Genomic DNA, 17,665 nt, shown 5'->3' with positions numbered 1-17,665 from the left:
TAATTATATATCAAGGGTGTTTGTCTTTTTTTTAATCATTGGTAAATGTCCAATGCTCGTAAAATCAAGAGCACGTTGACATTGTAGAAGTTCTCCGTGGGCGATATTTCATTTCCTCTGATCTATCACCACATGATGCTGGCTCAAATTTTGGAGATTAACCGATTAGAATTCCCATCAAGTTTCTATCTGATTATATAACCGCACAAATCGGCTATGTAATAAAAACACATTACATTAAAGTATGCACGCAATCTCTTTTTTTGGGCGTTTTTCCCATCAGAAAAGTCCCTCTCGGTTATACAGTTCTCCAAGCTGCAGCTACCCAATTCAACCATGGCTCTTCTGGGATCATGAGCAGCTCTCACGTAGAGGAATGCCTTGCTCAGTGGCAACTCGGGATGGTTTCTTCGATTTGTGAAAAAACAAACGCAGTCACAACAACTGCAGGCCCTCAAGACTGCTGCTGCCCCCAATTTCAATCTGGTTGTGTAAGCGCACAAATCAGCTTCAAAGAAAACATGTTACATGATGCAACCTTTGACTTCACTGCTAGTGTTGTTGCCGAGTGGATAAAAGAGGAATGGAAGAAACACTCTTCAAAAACCCAGCATGTCAAGGACAGTGAAAAAACAGCCAAGAATATGCCCATAGTGATTAATAACAATGATAGTTTATTTATGTACCAGCAAATCTGTTTGCATTGTTTTTGACATTTCCCTGCTTGTAAGCCAGACACTTACAGTACAGTAGCATACAATATATATGAGTTCAGAGAATGTTTTCAATAAAGAGCACACGTTTGAATAACATATTTACATACAAGCCAAATACTGTAAATTAACAGATGAAAAAGAACAGAAAATAAATGAAAATAAATTTACAGGTCTAAGTAGTATTTGTCACTGACAAAGCACAAGATGCTAGATTAAGAAAAGACAAGTCCACGTTACAGTTTTCAGTGAATCATGGGTCAAGTGCTACAGCAACGACAATGCAAGGAGTAAATTGAAGTAAGGTACAAGAAAACTGACAAACACAAAGATTAAATGATAAAACTGGGGCACGGATGAGAGGATTGTTAGAAAAGAAACATTACAGTTTAAGACAAAACAAAAATCACACTTGTTACGTCTCTAAAACTGAAAAATAAGATGCCTTTGATTCCAGACAAAAATAACTTCACAGTGTAGTATAAAACAAAGCCTTGACAAGGTCAAACAGAACAAATTATTTGTAATGACTGCTTGTCCTCACAAACTGGATGTCTTCAAGTTACTGTCTGTCCGCACTTACAGCACAAGTTTTAATGCAGCATGGCAAGTGACCGGAAATTAAACTTTGGGACATTGTTGATGCAAAACCTGTGACCATTTGAAAACATGTTCAAAAAAAATAATGCAAAAGAGGCTGTGTAGGTTCAGAAACTCAATTGCAATTTGGAATATAAAGCTTCTGCATGTAAAGCACTGTGTACTGAGAAGGACAGGGCAACCTTATGCAGTAGCTCAGACAAAAGGCATTCATAAGGTTTGGAGTTGCATGGGAACCACAGAAGTGTAATCTGGTCCTAAGGATTCTCTCCTTCATTTACGAGGTTACTTTTTGTGTTTAATCCTGATTTATGATGCCGACTTTCCAAACATGTTCATATACAAATTAATATATGACACTGGCTGGCTGTAGCATCGGATTCCACCACACAGAACCTTGAAAAGGAGACACAGCTGCAGAAGTCAGGTCAGACAGAATGTGCTGAACAATCTTGCATTTGCATTAATATTGTTATCTTTGCAGCTTGAACCCAGTGAGCTTCCTCCGCTGCACTGCTGCATGCTGTGTGGGGACTGACACTGCTGCTGCTGTTCTCTGGCGCCCTCATGTGGAGCTGTACAGGGCGATCTGCTGCACCTTGCCCAGCTGTGTCAGCAGCCGTTTCATGCGGTGTTTGAGCTGAGGCAGACGGGCCAGCGGGTCAGGAGGCTCCAGCTCCCCGGTGTAGTCCAGCCAGCTCTCCAGCACTGAGGAGGACGAGCAGAACGAGGACAAGAGGTGAGCACATGGTTATACATGATAATTTTATTATACCCCACAATGACTCTATCCTGCTCAAGAGCACACATCACCTAGGAGTGTTTCAGTACACTGGTTCAGGCCAACCCAGGTGTGATGCAATCATTACAACCATTTGTGCATGATCTCTAGGCTGTTACATAATTTCATGCATCATCACAAGCAAATGTGTTTACATTCAGAGTTCAACACTGAGGGAGACTTATATAGTACATGGACAGCCTATGCTTGACCCAGCTCTCAACCTGTATATTCATTCGCCTTTTACAATGTATGATTGTACAACTTTTCACAATAACAATTTTTCACTTTGCTGCCAGGTTTTACGGCCCCCACGGCCGAGGAAGTCAGACTCAGCAAAGAAATAGATGAATCACACAGTCACAGTATTAGCCATACTACTGGCTAATGCTATCCTCGCCTGGTCAGAAATTTCAGAACTGACCTGGCTGGACAGAAACTTCATGTAGACAACATGAAACAGTTAGCTGTAACATAAGGTAACTTATGTATGGATTATAACCAGGTGTCATCTTCACTATAAAAAATGTAAATAAACATTCAATCACAAAGATTCCTGTACTACTAAAGAGACGTGTCAGTGTCAAACAAGCACTGTGTTGTATGTTAGAGACAGACAGGTCAGTAAGGTTTTGTGGTATTCTCGTTTGAGTTTGTCTAGGTTTCATGCTGTTTTGTGGCCGTATGGGCATTAAGTAGACTTGTAGAATTAGGAAGTGACTTAGTGCGGCTACGTCGCGAGTCCACCGAGCAAGGATACAGACTATAAATCACTTTCCACTCCTTTCCTACTCACTCAGGCAACATGTGCTATGACAGCATCCCTGTCATTCATGGCCATCAGAAACACTGAATCTGTCGCAGACAATGCAACCCTGAGAATCTTTCCACACTCAGGAAAGCCTCACCCACTCACTCTTCCTTTACCTTCGGCTTATGGAACTGCCAATCAGCGGTAAACAAGATTTAATTCATCCAAGCGCTGGTTAATCTTTTGAATTTACAAGTGCTTACTCTGACTGAAACCTGGATCCGCCCAGAAAACGCCTCACCAGCAGCACTCTCTGCCGACTCGGTCTTCTCCCACACACCAAGATCTGTTGGGCGTTGAGGTGGCACTGGTGCCCTCATTTGCAAAAGATGGAAATTCACCAAGCTGTCTCTGCTCAGCAACATCTCTTCCTTTGAACACCATGCAATGAGGTTTACGTCTCCAGTTAAACTCTTTGTTGTCATTATATGGGTGCTACCAGGGTACTACCAGGGTGTCAACTTGAGAACTTTGTTGTAGAACTTGACATGCTACTCTCGGCCCTCCCTGATGAGGAAACACCACTGATTGTCATGGGGGACATGAATATCCACACCAAGAAAGCCCAAGCTTCTGACTTCCTGTCTCTTCTGTCATCCTTTGACCTTAAACAGGTCGCTACCCCTCCTACTCACAGAGCGGGCAACACACTTGATCTGATCTTGACTCGCAACTGCTCCACTGCAAACTTGATGGTCACACCCCTACATCTTTCTGACCAATTCTTTATTCAGTTCACAGTCTCTCTGCTGGAGGACACTCTAGTTCCTTCAAATTGGGTCTCTTTTCGTCAAAACCTTCGGACCCTTACGTCAACCCAGCTCTCAAACGCGGTCTTGACCAACCTGCCTCCTCCCAAGGAATTTTCATCACTTGGTGTTAATGAGGCCACAGACACTCTTTTTCCTCTCTTGCCTCATCTCTTAACAACCTCTGTCCTCTAACATCCAAACCCGCTACTGGCGGGTCTTCCTGCATGCACCACCAAGCCTCTGCAGATGATCCAGAACGTAGCTGAACGTCTGTTCTTCAACCAGCCCAGGAGAGCACATGTCACTCCACTCCTCATCTCTCTGCACTGGCTCCCAGTCACAGCCCACATCAAATTCAAAGCCTTGTCTCTTGCCTACAAAATAGCAACGGGCACAGCCCCTTCTTATCTAAACTCCTTTGTTCAGATTCACAAACTCTCCAGTCCACTACGCTCCCGAGCGAAAGACGTCTGGCTCCTCCACCGCTGAAGGCCTCTGCGTCTCAACCAGACTCTTCTCCTCTGTAGAGCCCCGGTGGTGGAACGAACTTCCAAACTCCATCCGTTCCGCTGAGTCCTTCTCAATCTTCAAGAAGAGACTGAAGACCAACTCTTTACTGAACACCTTCACTCTTGATCTACACTGACGACTACGACAAGTATCGCACTGACCGTTCTTGCGACCTATAAAGCACTTGTGTCCTAATGGACTCGAACTTAACCCACGGCACTTACTCTTGCTATGTTTCTTGACTTCATCCCTGCTTGTGTTGTATTACTCTCATTTGTACGTCGCTTTGGATAAAAGCGTCTGCTAAATGACATTATAGAATTGTAAATGTCCTTATCAGCTCACTATTATGACGCATTATCTGATTGAGCCCATGTGTGAATAGATCAGGTCATTGTCTGCAGAATTCACAGCAAGCATGTGGACGTGTGGATGACTGTTTATCATGCAGCTGACACAAAACACAAAGAAAACATTCCAGGAAAATGTCTAACTGGAGAGACGATGAGATTCAGGAACATCTGTCAGTGTAGGCCAATGTGGAAATGTCAGACAAATTCAATGAGCAGGACATGTTGTTCTACAAAATTACGAACAGGCTATGTGACTGTGGTGTGATCGCCAGGAGTTTGTGTGAGAAAATGGCTAAAGTTAGAGACTAGGTCAAGGCCACTGCAGGTCTCACCATCCAACTCCCTCTCAATGAAGTCCATCCTGTGCGAGACCTCATCCTGAACTGCATCTATGTGATCCAGCAGGTTGATCTGCCTCTGTTGGTGCTGCCTGCTGTTGTCTGCAGCCTCTCCAGGATCTCTTTCACCCTCATCTCTCGTCTCAGCTTGGGACCAAGAGCCACCCTTTGAAGCCTAGAGACAGATGACATCATCAGAAATTATTTTCAGTTCGACCAGATTTAGACCTCTTTATACAAAAGCTTTCTGTCAAATCAATGCACATTGTGAATACACATGAGATAAACCACCAAAAAGTATTGTTATACAAGACTGTTCAAACAAAGGCTTACTCAGACACCCAAGCTACTTCTAGTTTAAAATACTCTGTTGTCAGCTCTATAAGGAAGACTTTGTACATAATCTTCCGTTGAGAAGTCACTGATGAACATTCTGTTCAAAATCTAAAGTCTAAAATGTGCTGCCTGTATTAAGAAGTTGAGCTTTGTAAAACTTGTTAACTACATTCAGCAGCTTTAAATCACTTCACATACAGAATCTCGATTAATTCAAGATCGATTCTGTAACTGGTGCAGTATTTTGTTACAAATTACAACAATAAGGTGTTCTGAAAATCCTCCCTCCACCCCTGGCAGACATCGTCTCCATAGCAACCACTACTGGGGTCATGAAAATTGTAGAATTGTTGTACTATCTGACTGACAAAGCTGACAATTCAAACTAATGAGAATTCATATTTTCTTGATGTTCACTATAATCTCCTGTCTGTCAACAATTTAGCCTCTGGGAGCAACAGACAATATTTCTGAATTTCCAGTGCAGCCAGCGGGACCAAGATTTCCTCTTCTGTGCACCGGTCATTCTTTACAGTCTGATTAGCAACTTAATTAGGTAGACTTCACTCAACCCACGTCTTTTTTCTCTGCGTACAGTGCAGTTAAAAAGCAAAATCGTTGTTAGATGATAGCAGATGGATTCTGAGATTGCATTTTGCATTGCATGCTGGTTTAGCTGCAGGTAACCAAAGCTCAATCAAATGTGATTGGTCAATACTACTTGGACTACAAACACAAACAACTTCCAATACCAAAATATGGTCCCACTGTCTACAGATTCTGCATTCATATGCAGGGATAAGCATCTATCCATTTATTAGTTGTGGTGATGTATGTATTACTAGACAAACGTTTCTTTAAAAAAGCTTTATATAAAATGTGATTTCACAGAAGGGAAACATTTTTCTGGAATAGTCTAAGTGTTTGTGCTCTTTTAATTGCTTCGAAAGTGAAAACTCAGGCCTTATTTCAAACCAGACAATATGTTTGAAGAGCAGCCTAACCTTGTTACTGGTTCCTGTTGATTTGGGCTTGTCCGTCTCCAGCAGGCTTCCGTATCGCTGCTCTCGCTCCAACAGTTCCTCTGTGCTTCTCATGCTGTCCTCCAGCTCTGAGCCCTGTCGGGTCTCCACCACCAGCCTCTGCTCCACTGCGGGGTAATATGCCCGCGGTTTCTGGTAGCAATGTTCACTGGTAATGTAAGAGTCCTGGAAGGATGGGAAGGGGGAGGAGGAGCAGGACGAAGAGGAGGTGGCAGCTGTAGCAGCCCGGCTGAGTTTCTCCAGAGCGTTGGACATTAATATTTCCCCTCGGCTCATGTCCTCGTCTGGAGTTACAGGAGAGGGAGCTGCATCACTGCTACGACACGAGTCAGAGGCTGGCCGTGACCTCTCTAGATGCTTCCAGGGCTGCCGCCACAGCTGCAAGTCTGGGTGAGTATTGCTCCTGAAAGGCCAAAGGAAAGATTTGTGAACATCAAATAATAAAATGTTTAATAGAAAGTGAAATCATTGTTGTCAAAATCACCCAGTCACGATCCACATTTAATTGTACTTCAGTAGATAACAGAAAAACGCCCTCAAGTCTCTTCATGCGATTCTTTTGTACTCACTGTAGGACACTCATCTTGAGCTGCAGTCCGTTGAGGATCTCTACCACATGGTGCACATCTCCCAGCAGCTGGTGGGTGGTGGTGATCTTCTTGGCGTTTTGGTGAGAGTAGTTCTCGTCCAGGAAGGACAAGCCATACATGTGACCATTGCTTAACCACTCACGATCATACCAGTAGCGCAGACTCTGTCTCTGACCTGGAAATAATTAAAACATAACAATAAAATGTTATCACATGCAATGACTTGTTCAGAATGTTTTAATACAGGTTTGTTGATTTAGCTGTTAGGTGATCAACAGCCTCTCTTTCAGAGCAAGGCGGCGTCTGTTTGCTGCTGTAGCTGGAATTACAGAGTTTTCCTCATTATATGGAGAGTTCATATACAAATGAAGAGTGCAGCTGTACACCAGGCTGCACAGTCCAAACACAAATGTGAGTTTTACAGGCAATGTGTTTCACTTGCTTTGATCATGTAGACCAGCTCACTCCTCCACCTTGGCATAATATTGGCTTTTAAAAACAGGTCAAGTTTTTCTTAGGCTAAAAACAGCTACTGCATCACCATGCAGCTCTTTATTTCTACATTTGCTGTGAACACACCAAAGCCTCTATACACCTACTATGTCACATATTAGCGCCAAACAATGGAAAGCAGTGTTGAGACCAGAGGACAATATTTACAGCATTATTTTTTTTTAAAAATGTTAAAAATCAATAAGCCAAAAGGCAATCCTCAGCACAAACGTTCTGTAGTTTTACTGTTTTATGATATTGAGGGACACAAATTAATGTGCTTCAGTGCTGGACTGTAATTGGAAGCTTATTCAGGGCTGTGCTTGTCACACCAGGACCAAGTTTACTGTATTCTGTGGTAAACAATGTTCTTTCTTAGCAGGAGAACAAAACATTCATCATACTAGATCAGTGTAAATCTATTAAAAATGTTTGAGGATTGATAAAATGTGTTTCAGAAATAGTTACTTGGTTAGTGACCTTCAGAATCACAATGTAAAACAGCATAATTGTACAATTTACTGCCTAATCATGGCTGTTCCCAGTAATTGAGGTACCTGAGGTCTGGACCTTGGTATTTTCTCTGAGGTGTTTACAATAAAAACCCTAAAATAATTGCCTTACTTTATTAACCCGAGACACGACAATAAAAAAATACATCAATTTAACCTCAGCTTTGACAAATTAAAAGACAAGATAAGAAAGAAAGAAAAGGTGACGACAATGTATCAATGTTGTTCAGCACAAACAAAAACTAACCTGATCCAATTCGAACAGCATCATTACCACACTTTTTTTTTTAATTCACTGCAACACTTAAACGATTATTCATTCTACTGCCCCCTGACTCGGTTTAAAAGCTAATGTTGATTAACTTTTGCTCTCCAAATATTGTATAATTCACATATTTGAAACCAAGATATCAATATTTTTTTCATGATAGCAAGCCCCTGAACCCCCTTTATAAACCAAATAAGTTTAAGTTATTTTAAAATTATATTTCCATAAAAATCATTTTTCCACTGCTAATCGTCATATTTCTTATGTCCACTAGATGGCAGATAACACATTGTCAAATGAAAAGAGAAAGCCTGCTGTGTTCTCTAACAGATGCTCTGATGTCAACAACTCTAAATGATGACAGTGTGCAATTTACCGCTAAAGGTGGTATTTTTCTCTCACCTGGTGGGTCTCTGCAAATGTAGCAGGTGTATCGGTCTGGAACATTGTCTTCCAGCAGGCCCATGCAGGTGCCATGCTGCCAGCACAAACAATCTTCACACTGAGGGAAGGACACGCATGTTTTATATTAATGCCACCCGAAGAGCTTGCAGTGCCCTAAAAATAGATTTTATGCTGTGACGAAAAGAAACACCCAGCTCACCTGAATCATGAAGTCATTCTCTTCCTCCACCTCACAGATACATCGTACTATCTCTTGGTCATTTGTATCCACAGCACCGGAGTCCACACTCAGGGGAGGTGTGGTCACGTCCAAATCCACCCCAAAGTCATCATCGCTCCACCCACAGCTGTCAGTGGACCAATCACTGATGCTATCATCGTCTACAGTAACAGGGACAAACACAACTGTTGTTTTTTATGGAAATGCACGACAGGAATAACTTCCTGGGATGATTTAGCTCAATAAATATTATTTTACTCTACAAAAAGGTGTTGCACTATATGAGTTTAATGAATATTTGAGGATTACATGAGGAAGCAAGCAGTAGAAGCAAAGAACAGCTCAGGATTCAATCAACCAAACGTTAAACGTAAAACAGACAGTTTCTGCAGGTGTGATGAGCAACAACATCTGGACACAGATGCCAGAGGGCTGTAATACAAAATTTAAGATATGGCTCAGCAAGTCTGCATATATAACATATCCTCTCAGTTGAGATTCTGTATTGCTCATTGATTGACTTTTCACTACAAAGAAAGGCTTTTTCCAAAGGACTTGATTTGTGAAAGATACGTTTTGGCCGATATTAAACCAAAACTTTGGTCTGGCTCAAGAAAGGTCTGCAGCATGAGTTGCCATGGCGACTACAACTACAACCCCCAATTCCAAAAAAAAGTTGGGATGCTGTGAAAAATCCTATTCAGTCTACATGCAATTGAATACAATATAATGACAAGATATCTAATCCTCGAACTGGGAAACTTTTGTCATGACATTGAAAACTCTTAAAAAGGGTTTAGACCCGTACCTCAAAAACCCACGAATCTCAATTTGTAGTACAGCCCTCAGGTGTGGTGCACATCAAAGGTAGAACAACATCATGATAGATTGAATCCAGAGGGAATAGGAGAATGAAGGGGAGAGGAAGCCATGTACAGTCACACAGACAAACTAATAACACAAATACGTACACGCACACACACACACACACACACAGTCACAGAGATACCCACCATCCACATGTATCTGCTGTGAGTAGCTGTATCCAGGCCTGCTGGGGTAGGCCTCAGGCTTGTGATTGTGTGAGGGGGGGGATTTGAGTGGCAAATTCAATTTGGACTGAAGACCCAATACTGAGATGTCAATATTCTCCTCACTACCTGTGTAGTCTGTTAATACAGGGAAGGGGGGGAAGCAGACGTAGAACAAAATGTCAACTTTGGATATGTGAAACAAACGGCCATCAGGAGGTGACAAACATGGACAAATAATAGACTCAAAAACAGTCAGGGACAGTAAGTTTGATCAAATCTATACCAGCCCATGTTTCAGGCCTTTTAATAGTGTGAAATAAACAATATGGAAGATAACCTAATAGCATGTGTATCAATGCCAAACATACTGCAAGGCCAACTGGGAATAGAGAAAATGGAACTGAATTTGTGTTTGGATTAGTCAATATCAGTGCCACAACAAAACCTGGCTTTTCATCACTAGCTCTGTAAGTTGTCGTACATGAGAGCAAGTGAAGCTATAATGTAAAAGAAATGAGTTGGAGCTTTCTGATTGGTACAATGGAGTGACAAAGGCCAGCAACAGATGTAACACTTCTCCCACACACAAAGGCTCAGCCACCACACCAAGAGGAGTGAATGGAGTACTTTATGCTTTGCAGGCTTGCCGTTCTTTCACGATGTCACAGTGGGTGCACATGCAGAGCAGCAGATATGTGAGGAGGCCCCATGCAAGCAGGGACCCCTTCTTACCAGACTTGGCCTTCTTTTTCTTCTTTTTCTTCTTTAGTTTAATGCGGAGGAAGTCCTTCTGTTTCGGTTTCTCTTTCAGTTTGTCTTTTACTGACCCTGGGGATCATTAAGTGGCAAGAGTTAAGCCTTGTGCATGCATAGCCATCAGAACAACATTGTCCTGTAAGAAGGGAAACTCTCTATGTAACGCACAATGCATTCATTTTCTTGGTTAATAAACAGCACCTTCATACTGCATGATACTGACCAATGTCAAAGCCACTCTTGTCTGAGTCCTTGTCCTGCTGCTGGCATCCGTTCCTGTCCAGCTGGTTCTCTTTGCTCTTCTCCCTCAGCAGTGCCCTCTGCTGATGGCCCTGGGTGTTGACTGCAGGCGGGGCTGATGTGCGCCTGCCTGCAGTCTTCACCTCACCACGGGGAGCCGCAGCAGGCCCAACAGAGTCTGAGAAAAATCAAAGAAAAGGGCCAAATATAAGCTCAAAGATCTGTGTTTCCGCATAGCTGGAAGTGAAATATTTTCAATGCAGCCTTTATTTTTTTTAGAAGTTTATGATTATTGATTAACCCTCTGAACTGGAATGCAGCTTCAGGGTGTTTTTATTTTTGCTCCAGTCTCATTTTACTGACTGTGGCATTGTTTTTCACTGCAATGTGTAACCCCAAGTTCTCTATAGAAACAGCACAATCCTTGCTTATAATAGGGAGAACTCAACAATGTGTTCTGAGGAGTATATTAGATATAGTACACTGAATTCTTGTCATGTGACTTAACCTGAGCAAAGTCAATCATGCTCCCCAGTTTTCCCAGGGAGCGTAGGATTTAATGTTTTATTGGATCTAGTTGGTGCAAACACTTTTCTTTGGTCAACATTTAACATGAAACATGTAGAGATTAACAAGATTATTTTTGATAAATTACCATTCTTTTAAGCCTTGATTGGGTTAGCTTTCCTGATGGAAGTGTTTGTCACACATGATTCCTTCAATGACAGTCGGGTGTTTTAAAATCTGACGCTAATTTTGTTTTGCCAGATTCTGGCTATGATAAATTATGTCATTTTGGTGATTTAGAAAAAAAAAAAACATTCTTTGAAAGTCCATGAGCAGGTTTTTGAGTTGAGGGTTAAAGAATGACTTAGCATTTCTGATTTTGTGTTTGCATAACACATATTTTGTAGTATTGGAGCAATGGCAGCGGATCCAGTGTCTCTTTGTCTGCCACATTACTGGAGACAGAAATAAAACCATAGAGGAACTCACGCATAGAGGCAGAGATGGTTCGCCTTCTCTTGGGCCCGTCCAAACCAGTGCCAGTAGCCTGTTTCTCAGACGCCCTGGTCTGGACACTCCTGGTTGGGCTACGCTCACCTTCCGGGGGCTGCTCCTCGCCATGGTAGTATTTCATATGGTAGTGCAGCAGCTTTGCCTTACGGAATGACTTTGTGCAGCCGGGAGCGCTGCACTTAAACGGGTTGTGGTCGAGGTTGATGGACAGGACGGGGGGAGGTTGGTTTTTGATGACTCGGTATACTGAAACACAGAACATCATGACATGTAAAGGAAGTGCATAAAGAATACAAGTGATGACTTTATTTCTTCTGAGTTACACTCACGTGGTTCTCTGCTGAATCTGTTCGGGTTGTGGAAACCCTGCTTCCTCACCGCTACCAAAGGCAAAAGAGAGAAATCAATTTATTCTTAAAAATAACCCCAGATGCTGTGTGATATTCACTGAATCTTGCATCCTGACATTTCTGCTCATTTACTTCATTAACACTTACGTTTCACAGGCTGGGGAGGTGGTGCGTCCACAGCAGGCTGAGAGCTTTCTGATTGGACATTTGGCTTCTGCTCCACATCTCCATTGGTTTCTGTGGTTGTCATAGTGACAGGCACCTGCTCAATCTGTGATGACGTCTGAGTGGGAAAGTCTGTGTATGGCTTGGGCGACTCAGTATATGGCTTTGTTCCACTTTGTTCTGTTTCCACCTCTTCCTTCTTCACCTCTCCATTTACGTGACACCTTTCCACGTTTTTGTCATCATCTTCTTCTTCTACCTTCACACCATTTGTAAGAACTGTCCCTTTTTCTACATCCCTAGGCTTGTTCTGGTCCTCTTGCTCTGATATTTCCTCTTCCTGTTTGATAGTTGGTGCAGGATCTACCTCGCCGTTTGTTTTCTTGTTCTTTTCGTTTATTGTCCCCTCTTCCCGCTCCTCGTCCTCACTGTTGCTGTCCTCCTCCTGGTCGGAGGTGCTGCGTCTGGCTCGCTTGTTCTTTGGACCTCCGTTCTCCTGAGGTCTCCTGTCTCTGCGGCTCGGGGCCCTCCTAACCATGTTTCTTTCCGAGGACCGAGACTTTCCTCCACCAACACCTCCTCTCTATTTGTGAGCAGGACAAAGAGGAAGTTTAGGAAAAGAGCAGAAAATGGAACTCATGACTACATGATTAAATTATTATGGATGTTTTTGCTGACTTATTACATTTACCTCTTTAATAAAAGGCTTCACGTGTATTTCCTTCACTGTCTGGATAACGCCATCATAGAACTTCACAGTGTAGGATGCTAAGGGGATAAAAGAGGACATGTTTTACACAAGAAGCAGCAGCTAGTCAAGCAACCAATTACATACAATCGAGTTATTCTTTCTGTTTCAATTGTGAGATATTCCCCTATCTAGAGTTTTGTTATTGTCTATCAGACGGATCTATCTTCAGTTTCTCTTTGCTGAGCCAGTGAAAGAAAAAGCTTCCATTTTGAAAACAAAAAAGAAACGAACATTTCAGACTACTGTATGCTCCATATTGCATAAGCTTGTATTGAAACCACACACCTTCAATAATAAGAATAGAATCTGCCAAGTTATTATAATCATTAAAAGGGTTAGTTCAGGTTTTTTAAGCAGGCAGGAGAACAGAAATGGAAGCTTAGCAATGTATAGCTGTGAACAGGGGCAGCAGCAAAATGTGCCTTAGCTCAGTTTACAGTATATTTAGAATATTTTCAACGCCTTAACTTGCCATCAGACAGCCCTGTAAAAGTTTATGCGGGGGGACTTGCCTCAATGACCAAAACAGTCATTAAGAGTTACTGATCTACCTCTGCCTCAATCACAAGTTTGTTTTGTGTTATTGTGTGACTTTGGTGAATTGGAACTAGCCCTTTAAAACACCAAAGTCACATAATAAAACAAACTACAACCCCAACTGCAGAAAAGTTTGGATGTTGTCTAAAATATAAATAAAACAGAATGTGATAATATGCTAATCCTTTGTGGCATAATTTCAATTAAAAGCTATTCCAAAGACAATACACTTTTATGTTCAAATGGATAAACATTTGTTTTCTGTAAATATACATTGTGAATTTGATACATACCATTTTTATTTACATTTTACACGGTGAGGCAAAATTATTTGTTTTGTGAATGGAGTCTGGAGATTCGAAAACTTGAAATTATTGATACCCACCATCTTTATTGACTGAAATAACCTTGGCGGGGTAGAAGCGGCAGTCAGACCAGCTGGCCAGGACCTTGTCATTCACATGAAAGCCCTGAAGAGAGGACAGAGATATTCGATCTGGGGAAAACTGTAGGTATGTTGGAAAAAAAAATCTCATGAGAGAACAAAAACACAATTGTTGTCAAATCTAATGAGAATTGCAGTGCTTAAATTTTCCTCGTAAATTGAAGTAGCAGATACTCAATTGGCTTATGCAAATAACAGAACACAAGATAACCCACAAGTGGGACAGAACTTCCAGTATCTTTAAGCAACGCAGGTCAAAGTTAGCATGAACGTCGTTCTTAACTTACAGGTACAGGAGCGTCGTCCTGCAGGCCCTGGCGCCTCAGCTGAACCCTCTCCACGGGTCTAAGGTAAGGACTAGTCCACTCAAACCATTCGTCGTAACGGTGGCTCCACTGGCGGTAATGTACTAGTACTTTTTCCCCTTTGTAGTCAACCTTCTCTATGTTGGCAGCATACCTATATGACAAAAGAAATTCAAGTGTGATTGGACAGGGAGATGTTTAAGTCCAATATCCTTTCATTCACACATTTAGAACAGTGATGGCAAGACAGTAGAAATTAGTCAATCCTGAAAATATTGTAAGGTAAAGAAACTCAAAGAATCATGAGACACTGCTTAACTTAAGATGATGGTGTGATGGGGGCAGGGTTGGGCATTGGCATGCTGAATACTTTTTAGATTACAAATTCAGCACAGCATTTAAGTTACAACATCCAGTGTCACTCCCAACATTTATGAGGCGAGCTGGTAGCTAGCAAGGAGTTGAATAGGACGACCAATATCAGAGGTATTGTATGTGTCCTCTGCTTACTGTCCATAGTCCCTTCATAAGGATGCTCACACTGTCTCGGAGTGGCACATGGTTCAATTAAAACAGCTTTCATTTTTATAAAAGTAATACTCTTTTCAAGCTGCAACCATTAAAATGATTAATAATATGATTAAACAGTCACAGATAAATGTTACTGTCCCTCATTATCAATCCAGATCGAAGGCTGCAAAACAGCAATGTTGGGTCAGAGTGGCTCTCTTCACTCTGTTCTTAATCTTTTAACGTTTGATAGACAAACAGTACAGAATAGCTAACCCAGGCCCCGAATGGTGAGAATGAGCATTTATGAGGGAGTGTGAAGGAAGTGAACAGTGACCGGGATGTGGAGGAATGAGCGAGGCCATGACTCACCAGTTTTTGAGGCTGTCTCTGGCCTCAAGCTGAGCTCCCACCTCAAAAGATATCCCTCTTCTGTTAGGGGGCGTCTTACTCATACTGCCCACATTAAGGCTCTCTTCCTGTACACACACACACACAAACACAAATAAACATACCAATTAAAACTACGCCCATATGACCTTGGGTACACTACCGAGAGACACATTGTGCCTATAGCCAAGAACACAATATATGTGACTATCAAGGACTTTTCAGAGAATCTACTGTAGTCAGCCTTGCCTCTCTTAGGTCATCACTAACAATTATTTTACCAGAAGACTGTTGCAAATCACAGCTCTGCACCAAAGTAACAATTTGGGTGTTAAAAGGCATTCCCATTGTATGACAGCAGAACAAAAGTGCAGTCCAGTCTGGGGACAAATATTACCAGTGTAAGCACAACACTAGCTACAGATTACATGTTGTAACATTGTGCAACACAGCATAAAGCAAGACTGACATTTTACGGTGAGCCATGTACCTCAAATGGTGATGAAATGTGTAACTAATACCAGATGTTCAGTGATCACTAGTTGATACAACAGGGGTGTCTCTCTCTCACACATGTCCCTTTGAGGATCTTTATCAAAATGAGCAATATGTAAGTATTGAGTATTATTTAACTACCCATCAAGACGGCACATTGAAAGACGGTACAATGTGATAACTTGTTCATAGCTTTCACTTTCTATTGTAAGCGCGCAAATATGCACCAAGCTAATACTCGGCTGTAATATTTTGTCTTGAACTGGGTCCTTGTCTATGCAGTCTCATCTAATACCAACCCGTAGTCTGCTGCTGAGGTTCAGCCCTTACAGCTGAAATAAAGGGCTTGGTGGAGGGGGATAATCTTTTTGTCTTCCGCAGAAATTTTTAAATTCCCTCCCGATAACAGCGCCTCCTTTGTTAGCCATACAAAGGACAGATTGGGATATCGGCGCCCTTCATTAAAAGCTAAAGGACTTACATTATAAATCACAACGTCTTACTTTTTGTCCAGGTTATAGCTGAATCGTTCACCATAGCGGATGCGGTGTGGAGTTATTGGCTTCCAGTGCAACGTACAAACCGGATATCTTCATACTACTCGGCCCACGTGTTTTCTGGTCAGCCCATTGCACGTATAGACACAATAGAAGACAATGGAAAAGACCCCCGTGATTATTCGTCTGCAGCGGGCAGATACCAAGCACGCTACCATGGAGGAAACTATATCCTATAAGTAAAATGCAAGATGTAGAATGAAACCGTACATTTTTGTGGCCTGCACAAAAAGCCAGACAGACGATAGCGACATAGGCAGGGCGCGAACCGAGAGTTTGTGATACCACAACCATGAGTCAGGAAACGGATAAGGATTACCAACTAAAAATGTTACGCGAAATAGATTATGTAATTATACATTTAATCATGGGTTCATATTTTAGTCCAACAAACGCCATAGACATCACACTGCATTTTATTGTTTGCGCAGCGTTGTTATTATTATTTCACGTACACTTCAAAGGTCTTAACAGAACACTGGAGAACACATTGCCTCTTTTCCAGTAAGGTTTCCTCCTGTTGACCACTTCTACGACTATTGACACTTTGTCCAGTGTTTTATAACCAGTGGGCGTAGCGCGAGAGAAACCGTCAGCTACGTCAGTGCCTGAGGCCCATATGACTGGTCGAAGGAGCCTGGAGTGGGCGGGATGATCGCGTCTGATTGGACGCCCTGCTGTCACTCACGGAGCTCTTCAGGCCCTCGCGCTGGGCCTACTTTGTCATACTTTTCGTGCCGTGAACGAGCGGCGTGGAAATGCAAAGCATTAAACTTCCCCAACTGAGAAACCCCGTACTCGTTTAAAAACACCCAATGAAAAAAAAGCACCCGGCGAAGAAGAGACACACTAGTATTTAGACTAATATAACAACAAAATGCACAAACGTTACATTTTATCATCTACTTCGTCACGTTTGTTTTGAACTCAAAAAGCCGACATGCGGCACCACACCATCTCCGCCGTTGACGCATCCACCAAACCAGCCACATTCGCGGTATTATTAGGGATTATAAAACTCTAGGGCGACGAGGAGATACGATTTTTGCTCCCTACCTGTTCTCCAGTCACTATTTGTCCGGGTGGGTTGTAAAAGGTGCAGTGTAATCCCTTTAAAGTGCAGGTACTGCCGCCTCCGCCTGTCTGGTCCAGATCACGCAGTTGAATTTCTCCCAGTTGCATTCACCACCGGCGCGGGCAGTGTGGCGCTACACTACGCATGCGCTAACAATGGTCCAAGGCCCTAAAGTATTCCGATATTTATCCACCTATAAATGGCATTATTGGGTTGCCATTGTCATGTTTATGTATTTTTATGACCCTGCACGAAGCATTTTAAATATATTTAAAAATGTAGGTTAATCAACAAGTCAAGGTTTAAGGAAA

At 42.2% G+C, this 17,665-nt stretch overlaps 1 protein-coding gene across 7 annotated transcripts; it reads right to left on the bottom strand.

The window, feature by feature from the left end:
* Nucleotides 1-653: 653 nt before the first annotated feature.
* phf20a (PHD finger protein 20, a) lies at nucleotides 654-17,493 on the bottom strand. Of its 7 annotated transcripts, none has more exons than XM_059329288.1 (17): nucleotides 17,336-17,493; nucleotides 15,210-15,316; nucleotides 14,310-14,481; nucleotides 13,963-14,083; nucleotides 12,981-13,057; nucleotides 12,272-12,872; nucleotides 12,104-12,154; nucleotides 11,751-12,020; nucleotides 10,738-10,932; nucleotides 10,491-10,586; nucleotides 9,738-9,893; nucleotides 8,704-8,885; nucleotides 8,502-8,601; nucleotides 6,807-7,002; nucleotides 6,199-6,640; nucleotides 4,853-5,033; nucleotides 654-2,021 (listed from the first exon to the last, which is right to left on the bottom strand). In XM_059329288.1, exons 1-17 carry the CDS (start codon nucleotides 17,459-17,461, stop codon nucleotides 1,879-1,881), a joined length of 3,216 nt encoding a protein of 1,071 aa, XP_059185271.1. In that variant the 5' UTR covers nucleotides 17,462-17,493; the 3' UTR covers nucleotides 654-1,878. The 7 variants fall into 7 exon arrangements, with proteins under 7 accessions (XP_059185271.1, XP_059185272.1, XP_059185275.1 ...); XM_059329289.1 differs by having other exon boundaries at nucleotides 13,963-14,047; XM_059329292.1 differs by lacking the exon at nucleotides 17,336-17,493 and adding an exon at nucleotides 16,735-16,903.
* Nucleotides 17,494-17,665: the final 172 nt, after the last annotated feature.

The sequence above is a fragment of the Centropristis striata genome, chromosome 3 (assembly GCF_030273125.1).
Source record: "Centropristis striata isolate RG_2023a ecotype Rhode Island chromosome 3, C.striata_1.0, whole genome shotgun sequence".
NCBI lineage: Eukaryota > Metazoa > Chordata > Actinopteri > Perciformes > Serranidae > Centropristis > Centropristis striata.
This window is presented reverse-complemented; position numbering and strand designations above follow the sequence as displayed.

What these genes read in the sequence shown, in the direction of transcription:
- phf20a (XM_059329288.1), bottom strand. Translation starts at nt 17,461, where the DNA reads ATGCAACTGGGAGAAATTCAACTGCGTGATCTGGACCAGACAGGCGGA. An exon ending in AGGACGACGCTCCTGTACCT is followed by an intron (nt 14,084 to 14,309) that starts GTAAGTTAAGAA and finishes ACATACCTACAG; the next exon opens with TTTTCCCCAGATCGAATATC. An exon ending in AGAATGACTTCATGATTCAG is followed by an intron (nt 8,602 to 8,703) that starts GTGAGCTGGGTG and finishes TCCTTCCCTCAG; the next exon opens with TGTGAAGATTGTTTGTGCTG.